The sequence below is a fragment of the Lactuca saligna genome, chromosome 1 (genome assembly GCF_052625555.1).
Source record: "Lactuca saligna cultivar CGN05327 chromosome 1, ASM5262555v1, whole genome shotgun sequence".
NCBI classification, from domain to species: domain Eukaryota; kingdom Viridiplantae; phylum Streptophyta; class Magnoliopsida; order Asterales; family Asteraceae; genus Lactuca; species Lactuca saligna.
The window spans coordinates 14,559,379-14,576,230 of NC_136417.1; the positions used below are offsets into that span (position 1 = coordinate 14,559,379).

The 16,852-nt window shown below is 34.3% G+C and overlaps 1 protein-coding gene across 1 annotated transcript; it reads right to left on the reverse strand.

Moving 5' to 3' along the window:
• Positions 1-3,846: 3,846 nt before the first annotated feature.
• LOC145002868 (uncharacterized) lies at positions 3,847-5,718 on the reverse strand. Its single transcript, XM_078962054.1, has one exon. It carries the CDS (start codon positions 5,716-5,718, stop codon positions 3,847-3,849), a length of 1,872 nt encoding a protein of 623 aa, XP_078818180.1.
• Between the last annotated feature and the right edge of the window lie 11,134 nt (positions 5,719-16,852).

Consider the following 16,852-nt stretch of genomic DNA (forward strand, 5'->3'; position numbering starts at 1 on the left):
ATGGAGTCAATCTCAAAACATCTCTTTGAAAGGTTAAACCTCATAGCTATTCAATCCAACAAAGTCCCCATACAAAAAAATTAATCTTTTTTAAACAATTGATTCGATCTAGTGCCAACATTTCCTCTCCTAGGTGTGACATCATCAACCCATATATCAAACCAAAACCTCAGCGTATTCACATCCCCACCTTTTTCATCAGAAAAGAATGAGAAGTAATGTTCTTTTTTCTGCACATAGCTAACGGAACCTACAATCTTTTACTAAACACATTTAGTCTTACAACCCCATTCATTATAACTAAAACCACCATTGATATCATGAATGGCTTTTAACACAAAGGCATAAACTATTAAAAAACCTTCACCGTTATTTATGAATAATAGCATATGATTAAACGCCACCACGCTACCAATACCCAAGCCACCTTTATCCATGTCAGAAACAACCTTTTATCCTAGTCAATCCGAACAATGTTATTTCGTCTACAACTCCACCCAAAAAATATCACTTAAAGATTCTAGAGAATGGATGATTTTTCTGGTGCTTTAATCAATGACATATAAAAATTCCACAGGCTTCCAAACACCAATTTAGTGAGTCAGCCACCTATAAAAAGCATCTCAAGTTCTTAACCTTCTAGGAAGACCACTTCTAAATTTATCAACAATCATTTTTCCAATTATCAATTCTAGCCATAGTTGAACCTACTGGAAGAGCCAAATACGTGAAAATTAATAACATCCAAGTACCTCGATGTGCCTTTTCAAAATCAACTTTAAATCTCTTCCTTTTCTTCTTGCACCACTCAACAAGTTTGTTTAAACACTTGGATTATCTATTATTAACATCTAAGATCTGAAAATTAATCATGGAGATTACTCACCAAACTTCATTAACTCTCAAGTGAGCGCCAAACACTGCCAAAAGACTGATTGCGATAGATTTCAACATTTAATTAGACTTAAGGTAATAAGTTGTTTGAATCATTGTCCTGTAACTTCTATAACAGCAATTAGGGGGTGTTTGGCTTGTCTTTTTGAAAGGAAAAAGTTCTTTTTGGAAAAGATAAATGCCAAAAAATGTTTGGTAAAAACATTTTAAAAGTGATTTTTGGATTTAAGATAGAAGTAAAAATGACTTTTTGGAAAAATTAAGAAAACCTGACTTTTTGTAACTTTTCCAAAAAGTTCTTTTGCATTTTTTAATAAAAAGGATCCAAAGGTTGACTCTACATCATTTTTATACCTAAATATGTAAATAGTATTTGATCTCGAACCATACCAAGCTCTCTTTATTTTTCACACAAAAGATATATTTCATAGTATATTCTTCTTTTGATCTTATAAAAGATTGTCACCTTTGACTTATTAGTTTTTTTATAAATTTTTTTGTAAAATCATTATAAAATATACTATTATAATTGTCAGATTATATATGGAAGGCGGAAACCGAAGGCACAAAAGATCTGTAAGTTTATTAAGAAAAGACGACAATACACGTACTAGAAAACTTAGACTTCATGGATGAAGTTTCATCCTTATTCTGTATATTTATTTCAAATTTAATTTTAAATCAAATAACAACCATCTTATCATCTGTGATCTGTGTTACTCTTCTCCCCGCAGACGTGGCGACAACCATGTCGCCTAGGCTTCTGGGGATCGTTTGATTCAGAATCACTTGACTCCATGAAAAGACCTCTAAGGCATCTCCTTCGGATTGTGGAATTCTGCGATTGGGGAATGTTGACTTTGACCTTGTTCATCTTCTTCCTCTTTCGTTTTCTTACATTATCAGGGTTACAAATGGAACCTAGATGAACACCGGGGTTCCTTTCAGTAACAGAACAATTGAAAAGCATTGAGTTATTAATCCCCTGAATATTGCAATTAATGTACGAATCGTTTTCCATTTCGTTCTCCTTGGAGCTTTCTTCACCATCAGTACTCGTTGTGTCTGCAATTTCATCGGGATTAACCTTATACATTCTGCGAATGTGGATTCCCCTTTCCCGTTTGGGTGCAACATAACCTATACACATGGACGTCCCTCTGTTATCACCGGCAAGTGTAATAACAGGTGGTAGTTCTTCTTTTGTCGCAGTTACAACAGGAAAAGGTGAGATCTTTTTTGCAGGTGGAGATGAAGGCGGAGATGTGGTGGACGGTGATGGTGGCTTGGCGGAGACATGGGGTTGAGTGGAGATATGAGATGGCGATGGTGGTGGTGAAGAAACACGTGATTGAATGGCTGTTGGAGATGGTGAAGACGGAAGTGACTCGGTTTTTCTGGATTCTGAAGATGAAACTGGTGGTAGAGTCGGTGGAGTTTGTGGCGATGTTGGTGCTGTTGCTGATGGTTCAGCTGGTGGTTCTGGTGGTGCTGTTGATGGTTCCAAATGTGGTTTTGGTGACACTGATGATGGTTGAACCGGTGGTTCTGGTGGTGGTGTTGTTGGTTCCACAGGTGGTTTTGGTGACATTGATGATGATTCAACCGGTGGTTCTGGTGGTGGAGAAGGGAGCGTGCCCTGAGGTTGAATCGGAGGTGATGGTTGTGGTGGTGGTGGAGCAAGGGATGTGCCCTGAGGTTGAATTGGTTGTGATGGTGATGGTGGCGGTGGTGATTGTTGTGGCGGTTGTCGAATTGGTCGTGGTCTTTTGGGGGTTTGGGTGGTGGTGGTGGCGGCGGTGGCAGAGCGTGGTGGTATGGAGGGTCTCAAGCGAGGGACCCGAAGACGAAAGGAGGATCTCTGGTCTGTCATGATGATGTAATGAAATTAAACGGATGGATATGAAAGAATTTTGGGTAAATAAGGAATTGGTTCATTTGAATTTGATACTTTAGAAAGGCTTTTTGTTATCTTATGTTTTGGGCAACTTTATGTTTCACATTTACAAGTATTCCATTTCCATTTCGCAATCTTTTTTAGAGATTCTTTTTTCCAATAACAAAGCCTTACAAGTTATTGGTCATACACATACCTTTACTACCATCAAAATTGCATTTATGTTTGTGGCAGGATTATTAATAATAGAAGTTATATATCGAACATCTGGCCTATTAGCTCAGCTGGTTAGAGCGTGCGGGGGCAGTTAGACGATGCAAGGTATGCTTCAGAAGGCCTAGTTCAATCTGAGAGGTTTCCCATGCTCTCGCTCCTTAGAAAGATTAGGTGATAGGATACACCGACCTTTAGTTAGAAAGAGCCGGGTGACCCCCTATCAATCTGCTTTCGCCGCTAGCCTCTCCTTTGCTTTTTTAGGTTTCCCATGCCTTGAAGAGGTTAGAGAGGGATATCAAAACCGGATTGAAAGATAGGCATAGATAGTCTAATCAAGAGGATTAGGCATGAGCATACAAAATCAGTCAAATATGAGAAAGATAGATACGAAATCCGGATCATAAAGATAGAGATATCAGAAATCCGGTATGGAATGCTAGATCAATCTGAAAGATGAGGCATGAATGCTAGAAGGCAGGGATAGGTATTCAACCAGAAACCTGAACCCTTTAAGTCGTTCCTTCTATGGGTAAGTCAAGTTCGGTTAGAAAGTCCTTCCCTCTCTGCTCATCCTTCCCCGTTCCTAGCTTAGCTCCGCGAAGGTCGCAGGTTCGAGACCTGCATGGGCCATAAATTTTAATATTTTTGAGACCTGCATGGGCCATAAATTTTAATTTTTTTTTGAAGTTTAACTGTTATTGTTGACCTTGTAAATAAGTCGGCATAGAGTTTGAGCTTGACATGCTCGATAATCGAGATGATTGTGCTTGAATATTTAGTTGGTGGTTTTGTCACTTTGTGTGTTATCAAACAATATATAAAATCAACCATTATTTTTCTTACAGAGAAGATAGTATCGATTGTACCACCTTTATTTTTCCTTTATTCTTACCTTTCCCGAAAGATTTCTTGAAGCCCAGTTCTTCGTACTCCATTTCCATCAATACATTCATTTTACCACTCAAGAACCGATCTTTAGCGACGGATCTCTGTATCTTTCCTGATGTCGTTTTCCAGACTTCCCCACTCTTAACAAGAGCAATCAATCCTACATCAATCCCCACATCCTTCTTCACCAAACCTCTTATCCCTTCACATATTCTTTTCAAGAAAACCGCATCTGTCCAATCACTTCGTTGCATCTCCGCCACAATTGCCACAATGTTTCTTGGAATCATAAAGGCCGAAATACACCCTCCTCTTAGAAACCGACGACAAGAGTCATAGGCTAAGGTTTCCAAATAATGTGGATGAATTTCGATCCCATTTTTTACCCTTATGATATCCGAACATCGGCCCGTCACAAAAAGAAATCTTTCGGTACCGATAACAACTCCTCGGTCTCCTGTTCGAATGAAGAACTTGTGGCTAAACGGTCTCTTGACTCTGCTTTGAAAAACTTGTTGAGTTAAAGAAGGGTGGCCTAAGTACCCCGAGGCATTGCTTGGAGACGAAACCCATATCTCACCTTCGATACCATCTTCGACTAGCTCATGTGAGTCCTCATGAACAATTAGAATCTCAATTGATTCTTCCTTTGCTTTTGTTTCACTCGTGCCAAGCCTTGCACTAGGTAAGAGTTTCTTGTACGTAGGGAACACGTGTTTGCATCCTTGTCTCCATGATGTGGATACAAATGTGCAATTCTCCGCAAGTCCATAGGACGGAGAAACGGCAGAAGGGTTCAAGCCAAATGGCTTGAACCCTTCCATGAAATCTTCAATGGCCTCATAGTAAATTGGTTCATTGATAATTATCAAGTTTTTCATTGTGGCTAAGTCGATAGGAAGGGTTCCTTCAGTCACTCCTCCCCGTTTGAGAACAAGGGGCAGGGTGAATGAAGGAACCGGAGTACAAGTCGCCTTGAACTCAGATATCATCTCGAGCCATAGCCTAGGTCGCTTGATGAATGCACCGGGTGAGGTTAAGACACATGTTGCACCCGAAACGATAGTTAATAAGAGAAACATTAGCCCACAATCATGGTATTGCGGTAGCCATGAGGTTATGACACTATTTGGGTGAAGATTGTATGACTTTCTAGCTGCTCTTACATTATGAGCGGTAGATCCCGCAGTCACTAGAACTGGTTTAGGGATCCCAGTTGCTCCAGAGGTGTACTGAATTAAGTATACCTCTTCTGGCTTGCAACCGGTGTAGGAAGAATGTAAGTTCTTCTTTGAGCTTATGTTTTTCTCCACCCGAAGGTTATCTGTAGATATCCATGTGAGATTCTTCAAAAGATGAGCCATGGGGTTTTCTGGTTTAGAGTTTTTGATGTATTCTCGGACGGATTTTATGTATGGACCATTCGCAATAGCAAATTTAGGCCTTGTTTGGGAAAGAACACGAATAAGGTGGTGATGATCATTGTTTGAAAATGTTGGTTTAGGAGGGACAATGGGCACAGCCAGAAGGCCAGCTCGTTGACATCCAAATAAGATTTCAACGAGTTGAAGCCCTGGTGAGCATAAGATGATGATGGTGTCCCCTCTTTGAAGGGAAATAAGAAGTTGCGATGAAATCGATTGGACCGAATGGTTTAGCTCCTCATAGGTGAGGCTTGAGCCTTCCAACAAACAAGATGAACCATCATCAACCCAAACAAAGGCTGGTTTGGATCGAAAAGAAGGCAGATTAGCCCATACCGGAAGGTACCGATCAACCACTGGCTGGTCAGGGAAACAAGGGTCATAATTTTCGAAACTCATGGTTATATTGCATGAAAGAAGTGAGAGTTTAATTTGTAGTATTTATAGAACTCTCTTCAATAGAGGTTCAATAAGCATTTTATGAAAGTACATGGGGGTAAAGAGAAAAAGGAGAATATTACCCAAGAATATGTGAAATTTAACATAGTTTCATGCCAAGAATATTCCATTTTTTATGTAAAAAAAACATTGTCGGAATCAGCGGGTCAACGTAGCCGAAGGCGGAGAACACAAGAAGCTTGTTGTTAGGGTAAAAGTACAACCAAAAAAACCATCAAATCTAATATATTTTAATTTTTCACATTTTTTTAGCATTAAAATCTAAACGTAGGTTTTATGCCTCAATTCAATTTTGACCTGCTTTATTTATCTACAAGTTTAAGTTTTAGCTTCAATATACTCTCTAATGAAACATGATTAAAAAAAACCATACACACAAAGTGGCGGATCCAATATAGAAAAATGGAGTGCATGCTCCCATTTGGCATGGATCTTTACCGATAATTATAAAAACCGGCCCGGTTCAAAACCGTTATGTATACGTAATTGAACTTTTTAACTTGTGAAAAGGAAGAAAAGAACCCATTATTTTTTAAGTACTTCCTAAAATGAGCTCAATTTGAAAACCTTTCGTTTTTACCACCTTAAAAAATTAAGCTAGACTTTTTCGCAGATGATTAGACTTTTTGTAGATATTGCGTTGTTATTGTGCAACAAAGACAGAATAGACGATGAAATCCATCCATCGCAAAATATAGACAAGGAATGATAGAATTTAGAGACGAAATTTAGGAAATGCATAGAGTGACAAATCACCGAAGGTCTCGTCACCTGTGACCATATTTCTACTATAAAAAGTACTTATTAGTATCAAGTTGTTGTTTCTTTAGAAAAATAAGGAGGAACAATAAACTGTAATTTCCAACACAACATGTCATAGTATAAATCCTCTCCTAATAAAAGAGTACTTCGATAGCCACGTGACATCTTCTAAACCCCTCTCTATACTTTTTTCCCGCCTAAAACTTTCATTGTGATATACCGAAAATACCCCATTTTAAACTACCCCATCCTCTAATCACGCTTCCGTTTCCTCTAATTTCGCCTTCTTGGTTTCGGAAACTAGATACTAATTCAAATTTGAAATACCCAAATCTCATAATCAATTACAAATCAACATTTTTGGAGGAAGCTAGGGTTCTAAAATGAAGTCATCTCCAAATCTTTTTTCCCTTCAACTTCAATGGTAATGAAACTGATCCACGATTTCTATCTCTATTCAATACTTTTGTTAAATTATATCTAATGTAGTGATTTGATTTTGATTTTATGTCAACAGGTGAGAAAGTGTGTTTTTATGAGGAAGGGGAACATCCGACCGTCTTGACCTACGGTTGCATTCAAAAACCTCAAAATAAGTAATCAATAATCTTTAATATTTCTTTCAACATGAATTAGTCTCGATATAGTGATCTCATTGTTTATCCATCCAATCCCCATGGCTTCTTTACATTCAGGGTATTATGTGGCCGATTTAGTGAGTGGGTGTGTAAATTATTGATTTTGTTTTGTGATGACTTGAGTATGTGAAAACTTTAGGGTTTAAATTTACGTTAATGATTTGGGTGTACAGAAGTTTTAGGTTTTGTTGATTGTTTTCGATGAACTTAAAGAAAGACAAAATGGGTAGTATATTGTTGTTGGATGAATCACTCAACTCCCATTGGAGAAGGCAATTCTACCGCTATATTAGTCTTTGCCAAGCTTGGGAGCTTATCTGAATAAAAGGTAACATTATTCCTTTAATTTTCACATTTTTCTTTATTTGATAAATTTTCATCAGCTTCTATTTTTTAAAGCCTTCTCACTTTTAAAGCATTCTTATTTTCTACTACTTTTTTTGTGTATAGTTCTAATTTATGTGTTTCATTTTATGGGCAAATAAAGCTCGGGAGAACTACATGGATGGTGTTGAACTTTAATAAGATATGAAATTTAATTAAATTTACTTGACATTCAAGCCCGTCAATGATAATCAAGATGCTGCAACCAAGACATGGGACAAAAATTCCAATTTTTGTCTACCCTAAATGAAGAACTATCTATCATGTTCATTAATGCTAATATTATTTTGTTGTTGTATCTAATGAGCAGGAGGGTGCTACAAGAAAGACCATTGCAAGTATTGTGTGATAGCCATAGTGGGTGTTAAAACATAGAAATGAGATATCTCTCTAGGGTGAAGGTAATTTTTGGTTATTCAATGTTGATAGTCTAGCAAAGTTCCCATGTGGTTTTTGTTATAGATCATCCACAGTTTGAGGTAGCATAAATTTTCTTTTATTTATGTATGCATTTGAACATATGTATGTGCATGTATGTATTTGGCTATGTGCGTATGTGACATTGAGTGTATGTGACTGCATGACTATGTATGTATGTGTTTTATTTGCTTTATTTAGTGTCTTTTTTGTTTGGCTAAATACCAGAAATAACGGTGTACTTTGTACATTTATTTATTAATTCTCTGGACTAGGTAAATGACGATTGTTAATAAGTTTTCAGTTGTTTCATAGTGCATATAGTCATATTACTAAATTTTGCTGAATCATGTAGTCATCGAGGGTACCATATGCAGAAAATCCCTATATTTCTGATTTAAATATAATAATTCAACAATTAATCATAATTATTCGATAATTAGATAGTAGATTATGTAGTAGATATTATTGAAATTCCCGAATTTATATGAAGTTATTATTGAATGGTTCAAGGTTTCAAATTCAAATTCTATATTGTGGTTTCAATTTATTTCTTTTTTCGTTGGAAAAGATTGAAATGGCGGTTTCCATTCCTTCTTCTTGGTTTTCATTAACATTTTTGGTTTGAATTCCTTTTTTTTGAAATGTCCGTTGGATAAGATTAAAAAGCATGATATTTGATATTTAGTCATAAGGAATCCAAAGTTAAGGACCATTCCTGCAAAAACGTTTCAAAATAACTGTGTGAAAAATTTTAAAACCATAAAAACCAACAATGATATTTAGTCTATTTTTTTTTATGTTATTTATATCTTCCAAGTAATACAGCCGAATTCCTAAAAATGATTAAATAAAAAATAACTAACGCATTTTTGGGTCTGAATTTGAATTAAAATTTTGATTGGAATATTGGACACATATTTATACGTGTGAGATTATTTTATTAGCTTATGTGAAATTTGTATAGATTTTTATATAGATAAATAAAAAATTAATCGAACTACGTATTTTTGTATATTTTTTATTATGATAAGCTACACATAATTTGTATATTTGGTTACATATCCTATTTAGTTTTTTGAATCCTTTTAAAGATTTGAAAGAATCCCAAAAATCAACATTTTAAATTCAAATTTTAATAGATACATATCGAATACTCCAATAATACGTCTTCAATTTTCGTTCCAATTCCAATTGTCGACTTTCATTGTGCTTTCTTCTTCAACATTACGTTTTCTATTTTATTAAATTCCACATAATCTTTTAATGTAATAATTGCAATAAATGTAGTAATAACTATAAATGGATATCAATTTCATTAATTAAGTTACCTTTTAATTTCAAAATTTTCTAATTTATGTTCATTAGTTTCTTTTGTTTATTTAATTAAATTTAAAAGATAAAAAACATTTCAATTATAATAATTCATTATTTTTTTTCTTATAAATTCAAAGTGCTCAAATATTTTGACATTCATATTTATTATTATTATTATTATTATTATTATATATATATATATATATATATATATATATATTTAAAATTAACCAATGTAATACATGTGTTTCACAAACTAGGTTATTTGCAAATTGGCTATTGGATATAGGAAGGAAATGCTGGTGGTTCTAATGATGGTGATGCAGTTATTTATATAATCCTGAAGATCTTCTTATTACTCAATCTTCTGATCCTATAGGTTCATTAATTAAGTTTGTATATCCATCATTTCTCGATAACTTGAACGGTCCAAAATATTTTGAAGAAAGATCAATACTTGCACCGAAAAATGAAGTTGCTCAAGAAATAAACGATTGTCTGCTTTCATTGTTTCCTGGAGAAGAAAAAGAATACCTCAGTTCAGATAGCATCTATCACACAGAGTTTATTCACAATAAATTTGATGAGAGTTTATACTCACCTGATGTTCTAAATGGACTTAAAATCTCCTGTTTGCCAAACCATAAGTTGATTTTAAAACTCGGTGTTCCGGTTACGTTACTAAGAAATATCGATCAGAAAAATGGGTTATGTAATGATACTAGACTTCAGGTGGTATCATTGGCTAATCGTGTCATAGAAACAGTGGTCTTAACTGGAATTAACATTGGACATCGAGTTTTTATTTCAATGTTGTCTTTAACAACTTCAGACAACAAAATTCTATATAAGTTCAAAAGTAGACAATTTTCCCTGGTGGTTTGTTTTGCTATGACCATAAATAAAAGTCAGGGCCAATCGTTGAAAAGGGTTGGGTTGTTTTTATGATAACCGGTTTTCTCACACGGTCAGTTATATGTTGCTTTATCCAGAGTCAAGAGTAGAGAAGGATTGAAGTTATTGATTTTAGATAAGGATAATAATTTTACTAATAAAATTTTCAATGTTGTGTTCAAGGAAGTATTTCAACACCTATGTTAAACTCTTATGTTTGTATTACTTATCAAATAAAGTTATACCTGTTTACTATCCAGAATCAAATGCTTTTTTACAGTTATTAATTTTTTTGGTGTATAATTTTTATAAACTTACCGTCCGTGGTTTCCACGGGTTATAACCTAGTTATAAATATTACTGAAATTTAAAACGTCCCTTTTGTCATACACAATGTACAACTCACAAATCAGGATTTTATAAACTGCATGTGACCCCTCAGCTGTATCTCTTACCTTTACATGCCAACCAATAGACTTTGCATTCACTTGAAGGTCATCCATCACCAAAATTGAATCAATACTATTCATCTCAATCATAATGCTAGACATATTGCATTGATTTTTTTTAATTAAAAAACACAATTAAATCCTGTTGAAAAACCAAACAGAAATCATTTTTGAAAAAATATTGAGTAAATTACTGAAATCGTTCCTGTGATTTGGTCAAAATTGCACATTTGGTCCCTAACTTTTTTTTTTGCACTCGGATCGTCCCTATGGTTTGATTTTGTTGTATTTTTCGTCCCTATGATTTGATTTTGTTGCATTTTTCGTCCCTTACATACATAAAGTTAGGGACCAAACATGCAACTTTTACCAAACCATAAGGACGATAAACGCAACAAAAGCAAACCACAGGGACGATCCGAGTGCAAAAAAAAAATTATGGACCAAATTTGCAATTTTGATCAAACCACATGAACGATTTCAGTAATTTACTCAAAAATATTATACCTTTTTCGCTCAACTGAAAAAAAAAAAAAAAAAAAAAAAAAAAAAAAAAAAAAAAAAAAAAAAAAAAAAACTCACAACATGCAGGAGATCAATGTCCTCCGGTAGTAGGGTACGTATTAAATGCTTCACACACACACACACACACACACATATATATATATATATATATATATGAAAAAACATCATAAATGGTCCCTGTATTTTCCCAGATTCTGAAGTTTAGTCCCCGTGGTTTAAAAATCTCATAAATGGTTCCTGTGCTTTCAAAACTTTTTACAGATGGTCCTTATTGCTAACTCCGTTAACTTTTGTCCGTTAATTGAGGGGCATTTTCGTCATTTCATACCACAGGGACCATTTATGATCTTTTCAGTTATTTTTTTTAAAAGAAAAAAACTAAATATAATTATTTAATATATAAAATCTCTCTCTCTCTCTCTCTATCTCTCTCTCTCAGATAAACAATCATAAAATGGTAGATCGTTTCTATCCAAATAAAATGTCAGAGTTCATTAAAGAAGAAGACCCACCTGAAACCACCACAAATCCCCTAACAAAGACTCTATCTCTTCCCTACAACCTATTTTCCGATCAACTCAAACGAACAACCTTTGACCTCAAACAAATTGTATTTTCTACTTCTTTATTCCCTTAATTTATGTTTTCTCCCTTTCTTCTTTGTTTTCAAAGTTTACAAAGTTACACACAGAGAAGAACATGAAACCAAGAACCACAAAGAACATGAAAGACCTACCCCTTTTCGTCTCTTTACCTGAATCAAACTTTATTTCCCTTCTATCCTCTCTTCATTCACACAAACACAACCGATTTCAGTTTGATTCAAATTTAAGGCTCTGATTCAGAAGGGCCACCTTCTCATCACGTATTTTTTAGTCGATGTATAAATTGAGGAAAAATATTTGGGGTGAATCAAAAATGCTTTTGAAGATATCTCGTCTTGCAGGTCCAAATTGAGGTAAATGAACATCTCCTCCCTTACTCCCCTCTATGCTACCTCTATTCCTGTGTTCGTGAAATCAGTGAACAGAATTGGGGGCTTGGGGCAAATTGAGGAACACAATCCAGTCTCAAGGTTTTCGATGAAATGGAGAAGAACAACAATTGGATGCAGATTGAATCATATTTCAATTAGGAATACGCTAAAGAACTCGGTCTACAAAAATCCTTTCGTCTTCTTCAAATGGGATTTACAAACATAGAGCTTCAAACATGCAAAATCAAATCCGTTCTCTCCATCGAGCAACCCCGAGAACCAGTCGATTGTCTCTTGACCTCTCCCTCGCTCTCTCTTCGATGAATTCGTTGCCCACTGTGCCCTCGATTTTTAGATTCGTTGATTTAACTAAAGAAGAAAAAGAAGTCATCGTTGAAGATGAGGTATCGGGGGAAGTTGAAGTTGCAGGTGTGGTCAACGGATTCCAACACAAATGTGAGAGAAAGAGAGAGAGAGAGAGAGCGATTTTATATATTAAATAATTATATTTAGTTTTTTTCTTTTTAAAAAAAATAACTGAAAAGATCATAAATGGTCCCTGTGGTGTGAAATGACGAAAATGCCCCTCAATTAACGGACAAAAGTTAATGGAGTTAGCAATAACGACCATCTGTAAAAAGTTTTGAAAGCACAAGGACCATTTATGAGATTTTTAAACTACGGGGACTAAACTTCAGAATCTAGGAAAACACAGGGACCATTTATGATGTTTTTTCTATATATATATATATATATATATATATATATATATATATATATATATATATATATATATATATATATATATATATATATATATATATTCCTATTTAATAAATGAAACATTTTGTCCATATGTCATTTCCATCAAGCATTTTACATCAAAGTGAATTTTCAGTTATACCCCTCCTTCATTTAATATTCAATTTAATTTAGTTTTTTTTTATCTAAATCCAAATTCATTTGTGTATACATTATTATTTACAAAATAATTTTTTAATATCATGGTTTTAATAAACTATTTTAATAAAATTTTATAATTCTTTAATTTTATATTATCATTTTCAATCATCAATATATATATTTTTTTTACCCGTAGTTTCTACGTGTTGTAACCTAGTGTGTGTGTGTGTATATATATATATATATATATATATATATATATATATATATATATATATAAAACTCGATTTTTGTGTGTAAAGAAGTGTAAAAGTGAATGCATATTCTAATATGACAATATTATATCTTCTCTTCTAATAAAAGAAGTCTAAATTTGCCGCTTATCACTTTTTTAAAACCCATCTTTGACATATGATATGTTGTAATTCATCATTTGTTTTGCTTTTCCGCTTATTTTAAATCTCCTTTTTATCATTAATCGAATCCTAATAAATCAACAGAACATTTTTCCGTTCAAATTGAAAATTGATCATCAATCACGACTCTATCTTTGGAGATCAAATCACCATTAACCCATGGTTTCATTATTCAAAAAAATAAACACAGAAGATCATCATTATCCATTACTCAAATGCTCACATCAATCTGATGAGGAATTGCACAAGCACACGCATCTTCTCTTCTAATAAAAGAATTCTAATTTCTTTAATGGCTTACAGTTACAATGGTGTGGTACTACCAAATATGGAGTTCCAGAAAAAAAAGAGATTATAGAAGCATTGGAAGAGTTCCAACATTGTGAATAGGGGCAGAAATTGCAGGTATGTGGAACGCTTCAACTTTTTAACTGAATTGTGGCTCATTCATTCATCATTTCTTTGTTGAATATTATAATTATTTTTGTAGGATCTTCAACTATTTTTATGTTTTATAGGTGAATTGTTTGTTACAAGTTGTATAAAAATGTCATCCTCTACTAGCTAATAGTGGTTTCGATGGTGTCTCCATGCAATATTTGTATAAAAATAGTAATATGTGAGGTGAAATTATTGTTTCTTTTTCCCTAAATAAGTTTGTAAACTTGCTTGGTCTGATTAATTTTAAACCAATAACGTCAAAAAAACATCTTTTACCAAAAGAAAATTAATTTTTCTTGGTTTAAATATGTATATTTTTAATGTAAATACATGAAAAATAATCTTACTAGTGAGAAGCAGTTTCAAAAGTGGTACATTAAGTCTCCTAAGTAACAAGAATTAAAAAAAAAATAAAAAAATAAGCACAAAGAACAAAATATAAATCCTTACTATAAAAGCTCGTTTATTTGATATGGTGATAAAACAACAACTTATAAAAGCACCAACCTTTGTCAATAAATGCATGTGCCAATTTATCAAACTTGAAGGAATAGATACCGATTACTACAAGATAAGTGCTAACAAATTGAAATATCTGCCAACACCATTCAGGTTAGTGCTAATAAACTTAACCTTAATTTTCATTGAAGTTGGATATACAATCTAATGTTCACTACGAAAAAGTACCTTAAAAAGTTTTTTTTGACAAGTTAAGTACAACATATACAAATTAAGTACAATAATTCCTAAATAATTAGTAAATTTCTTGGCATAAATCTAAGATCAAAACTCCGGTGATTTCGGATGTTCCCCGGCGGGTTCAAACGCCACTGATCGGCGTAGCTCCGGTGATCATGATCGTTTTCTCTTCTTCTTCAATCAGGATCGTTCGATTACTCTGTCATGGGTTCGAGATGGGTTTCTTCTGACAATGGTCGGATTAAGAATCGACACTCACAAGTTAAGGAAAGGATTTCAAGCCTGATTCTCATCTGTATTAGGGTAATACTTCCTCTGAATCCCAATCTTTTTACATTACTAATTTCCCAAAATCAGTAAGAACATAGGATCTGTGGAGAGTTTGTGCTAGATTAGGAAAAGTGGTCGATGTTTTTATTTCAAACAGGAAGTCACATTTAGGGAAAAGATTCAATTTTGTAAGGTTCATGGGTGTTCGTAATGTTGATAGCATGGATAAAGAACTTCGTGAAGTGTGGTTTGGGTTTTATAAACTATTTGCCTCTGTTCCACGTTTTCCAAAACCTTATTATGTTACAGCTCGCCATGCAGTTCCATTTAAGATTGAAAAACCAAGTATTCAAGTGAATTCGTATGCCAGTGTGGTTAAAGGGTCTTCTGGTGACAATAGGAGTAAAGAACTGATGACTAATGTCGTTGAATTTTCTTCTGGTGATTTTGTCATGGAGAAAAAGAAACTTGTGTGCCTAGTAAAGGCCAGAGATTATGGAACATTACCTAATCTTCGCATGTTGTCTTTTGATGAGGGTTTCAAATCCGCTACATGGGTGGTTTATGGGTCATGTTTGAGTTCAAAACAAAAGAAGCTTGTAAAAATTTCTTATCTTGTGATGCATGCAATTGATCATTGGGTACTGGATAAACGTCCATGGGGTAGGAACTTTATACCTTTGGATACGATTGTTTGGGTAGATATTGAAGGAATTCCCTTACGTGCCTGGAGCAAAACTTCATTTAGGAAAATATTTGAGAAGTGGGGAACTATTGTGCAAATTGATGATGAATTAAGTGAAGATATTTACAAAAAACGGGTCTGCATTTTAACTTCATATCTTGGCATTATTTCATAAATATTGCATGTTAGTGTGGATGGTGTGGTTTTCCCTATAAGAATCAAGGAAGCTCCTTGTTGGGCTCCCTCATTCAGTTATGGATTCAATCATAATGATAATAATGATGTTCCCATTCAAGATCTTTCTGAAGATGGTGGTAGTAACGATTCCTTGTGTGAAAAATGTGAAGATGAAGAACATTCTCCTGATCCTTTTAACATTTATGACACGTTACATAAATTGGATAAAGAAAATTTAAAGGCTAGAAAATCTGGAATTGCTAAAAAGGATATTAATCAAGGGTATTTTCGGAATTCTACTTATGAGAACTCCAAATACCTGGCAGAGAAGGCAGCGAACTCTTCTGTCCATACATTAGTCTCGCAGCATGTTGAATTATGTTTCTCTCAGCCAACAGATGTATTCCGTTTATGAAGATGCCCCTCCTTCTAATGTTGTTTGTATTTCTGATTAGCTTCATGCTGAAATTCCAGCCAGCGAAAACAACAATTGGTCCAGATTTCTGAAAATCAGCTTCAGGAGATTCGTTTGCAGCTAGATTGGGTTTTGCAGGGGGGATTTGGTAGGGTATCGGGCATACAAGATTCAGAAGAGGATCTTTCTCATCCACCGGGTTTTTCCAATCAATTTCATTCTAATTTCGGGGGTCATCAACCTTCACCACAAACATCATTTAATAACCACTCTTTTTTTATTGAAATGAAAAAAAAAAAACATTAGAAATGGGAGAAGCTTTGGGATACAATATGGAAGGATGTTTTGAGAGAGTGAAAGAGATTGTCGAAGGTCACGTTGTTAAAATTAATGTTTAATGAATTGTATCTCGTTAAACATTCAAGGAGCAACGAGCTTGGATAAAAGGATTTGGGTTAGAAATTTATGTACTTATCGATCATATTTCGGTGAGGTCGTTATGGGGTAATAGTTCTTTTGTGCAAATGTTTTCCCCTTCGCGAGGTGCTTCGGGTGGTATTCTTGCTATTTTTGGAACCCGGATTTCATTTCTTAGAAACGAGTGCTTAGTTCTGATTTCTTACTTGCTGTTGAGGCAAGTTGGGTGATCTCAAGAATGGAGATTTTATTTATTGTCGTCTATTCCCCTCAAGGAGCTTCGTCTAAA

Excerpts from the sequence above, each read along its gene's own strand:
- LOC145002868 (XM_078962054.1), bottom strand. The coding sequence starts at position 5,718 with ATGAGTTTCGAAAATTATGACCCTTGTTTCCCTGACCAGCCAGTGGTT.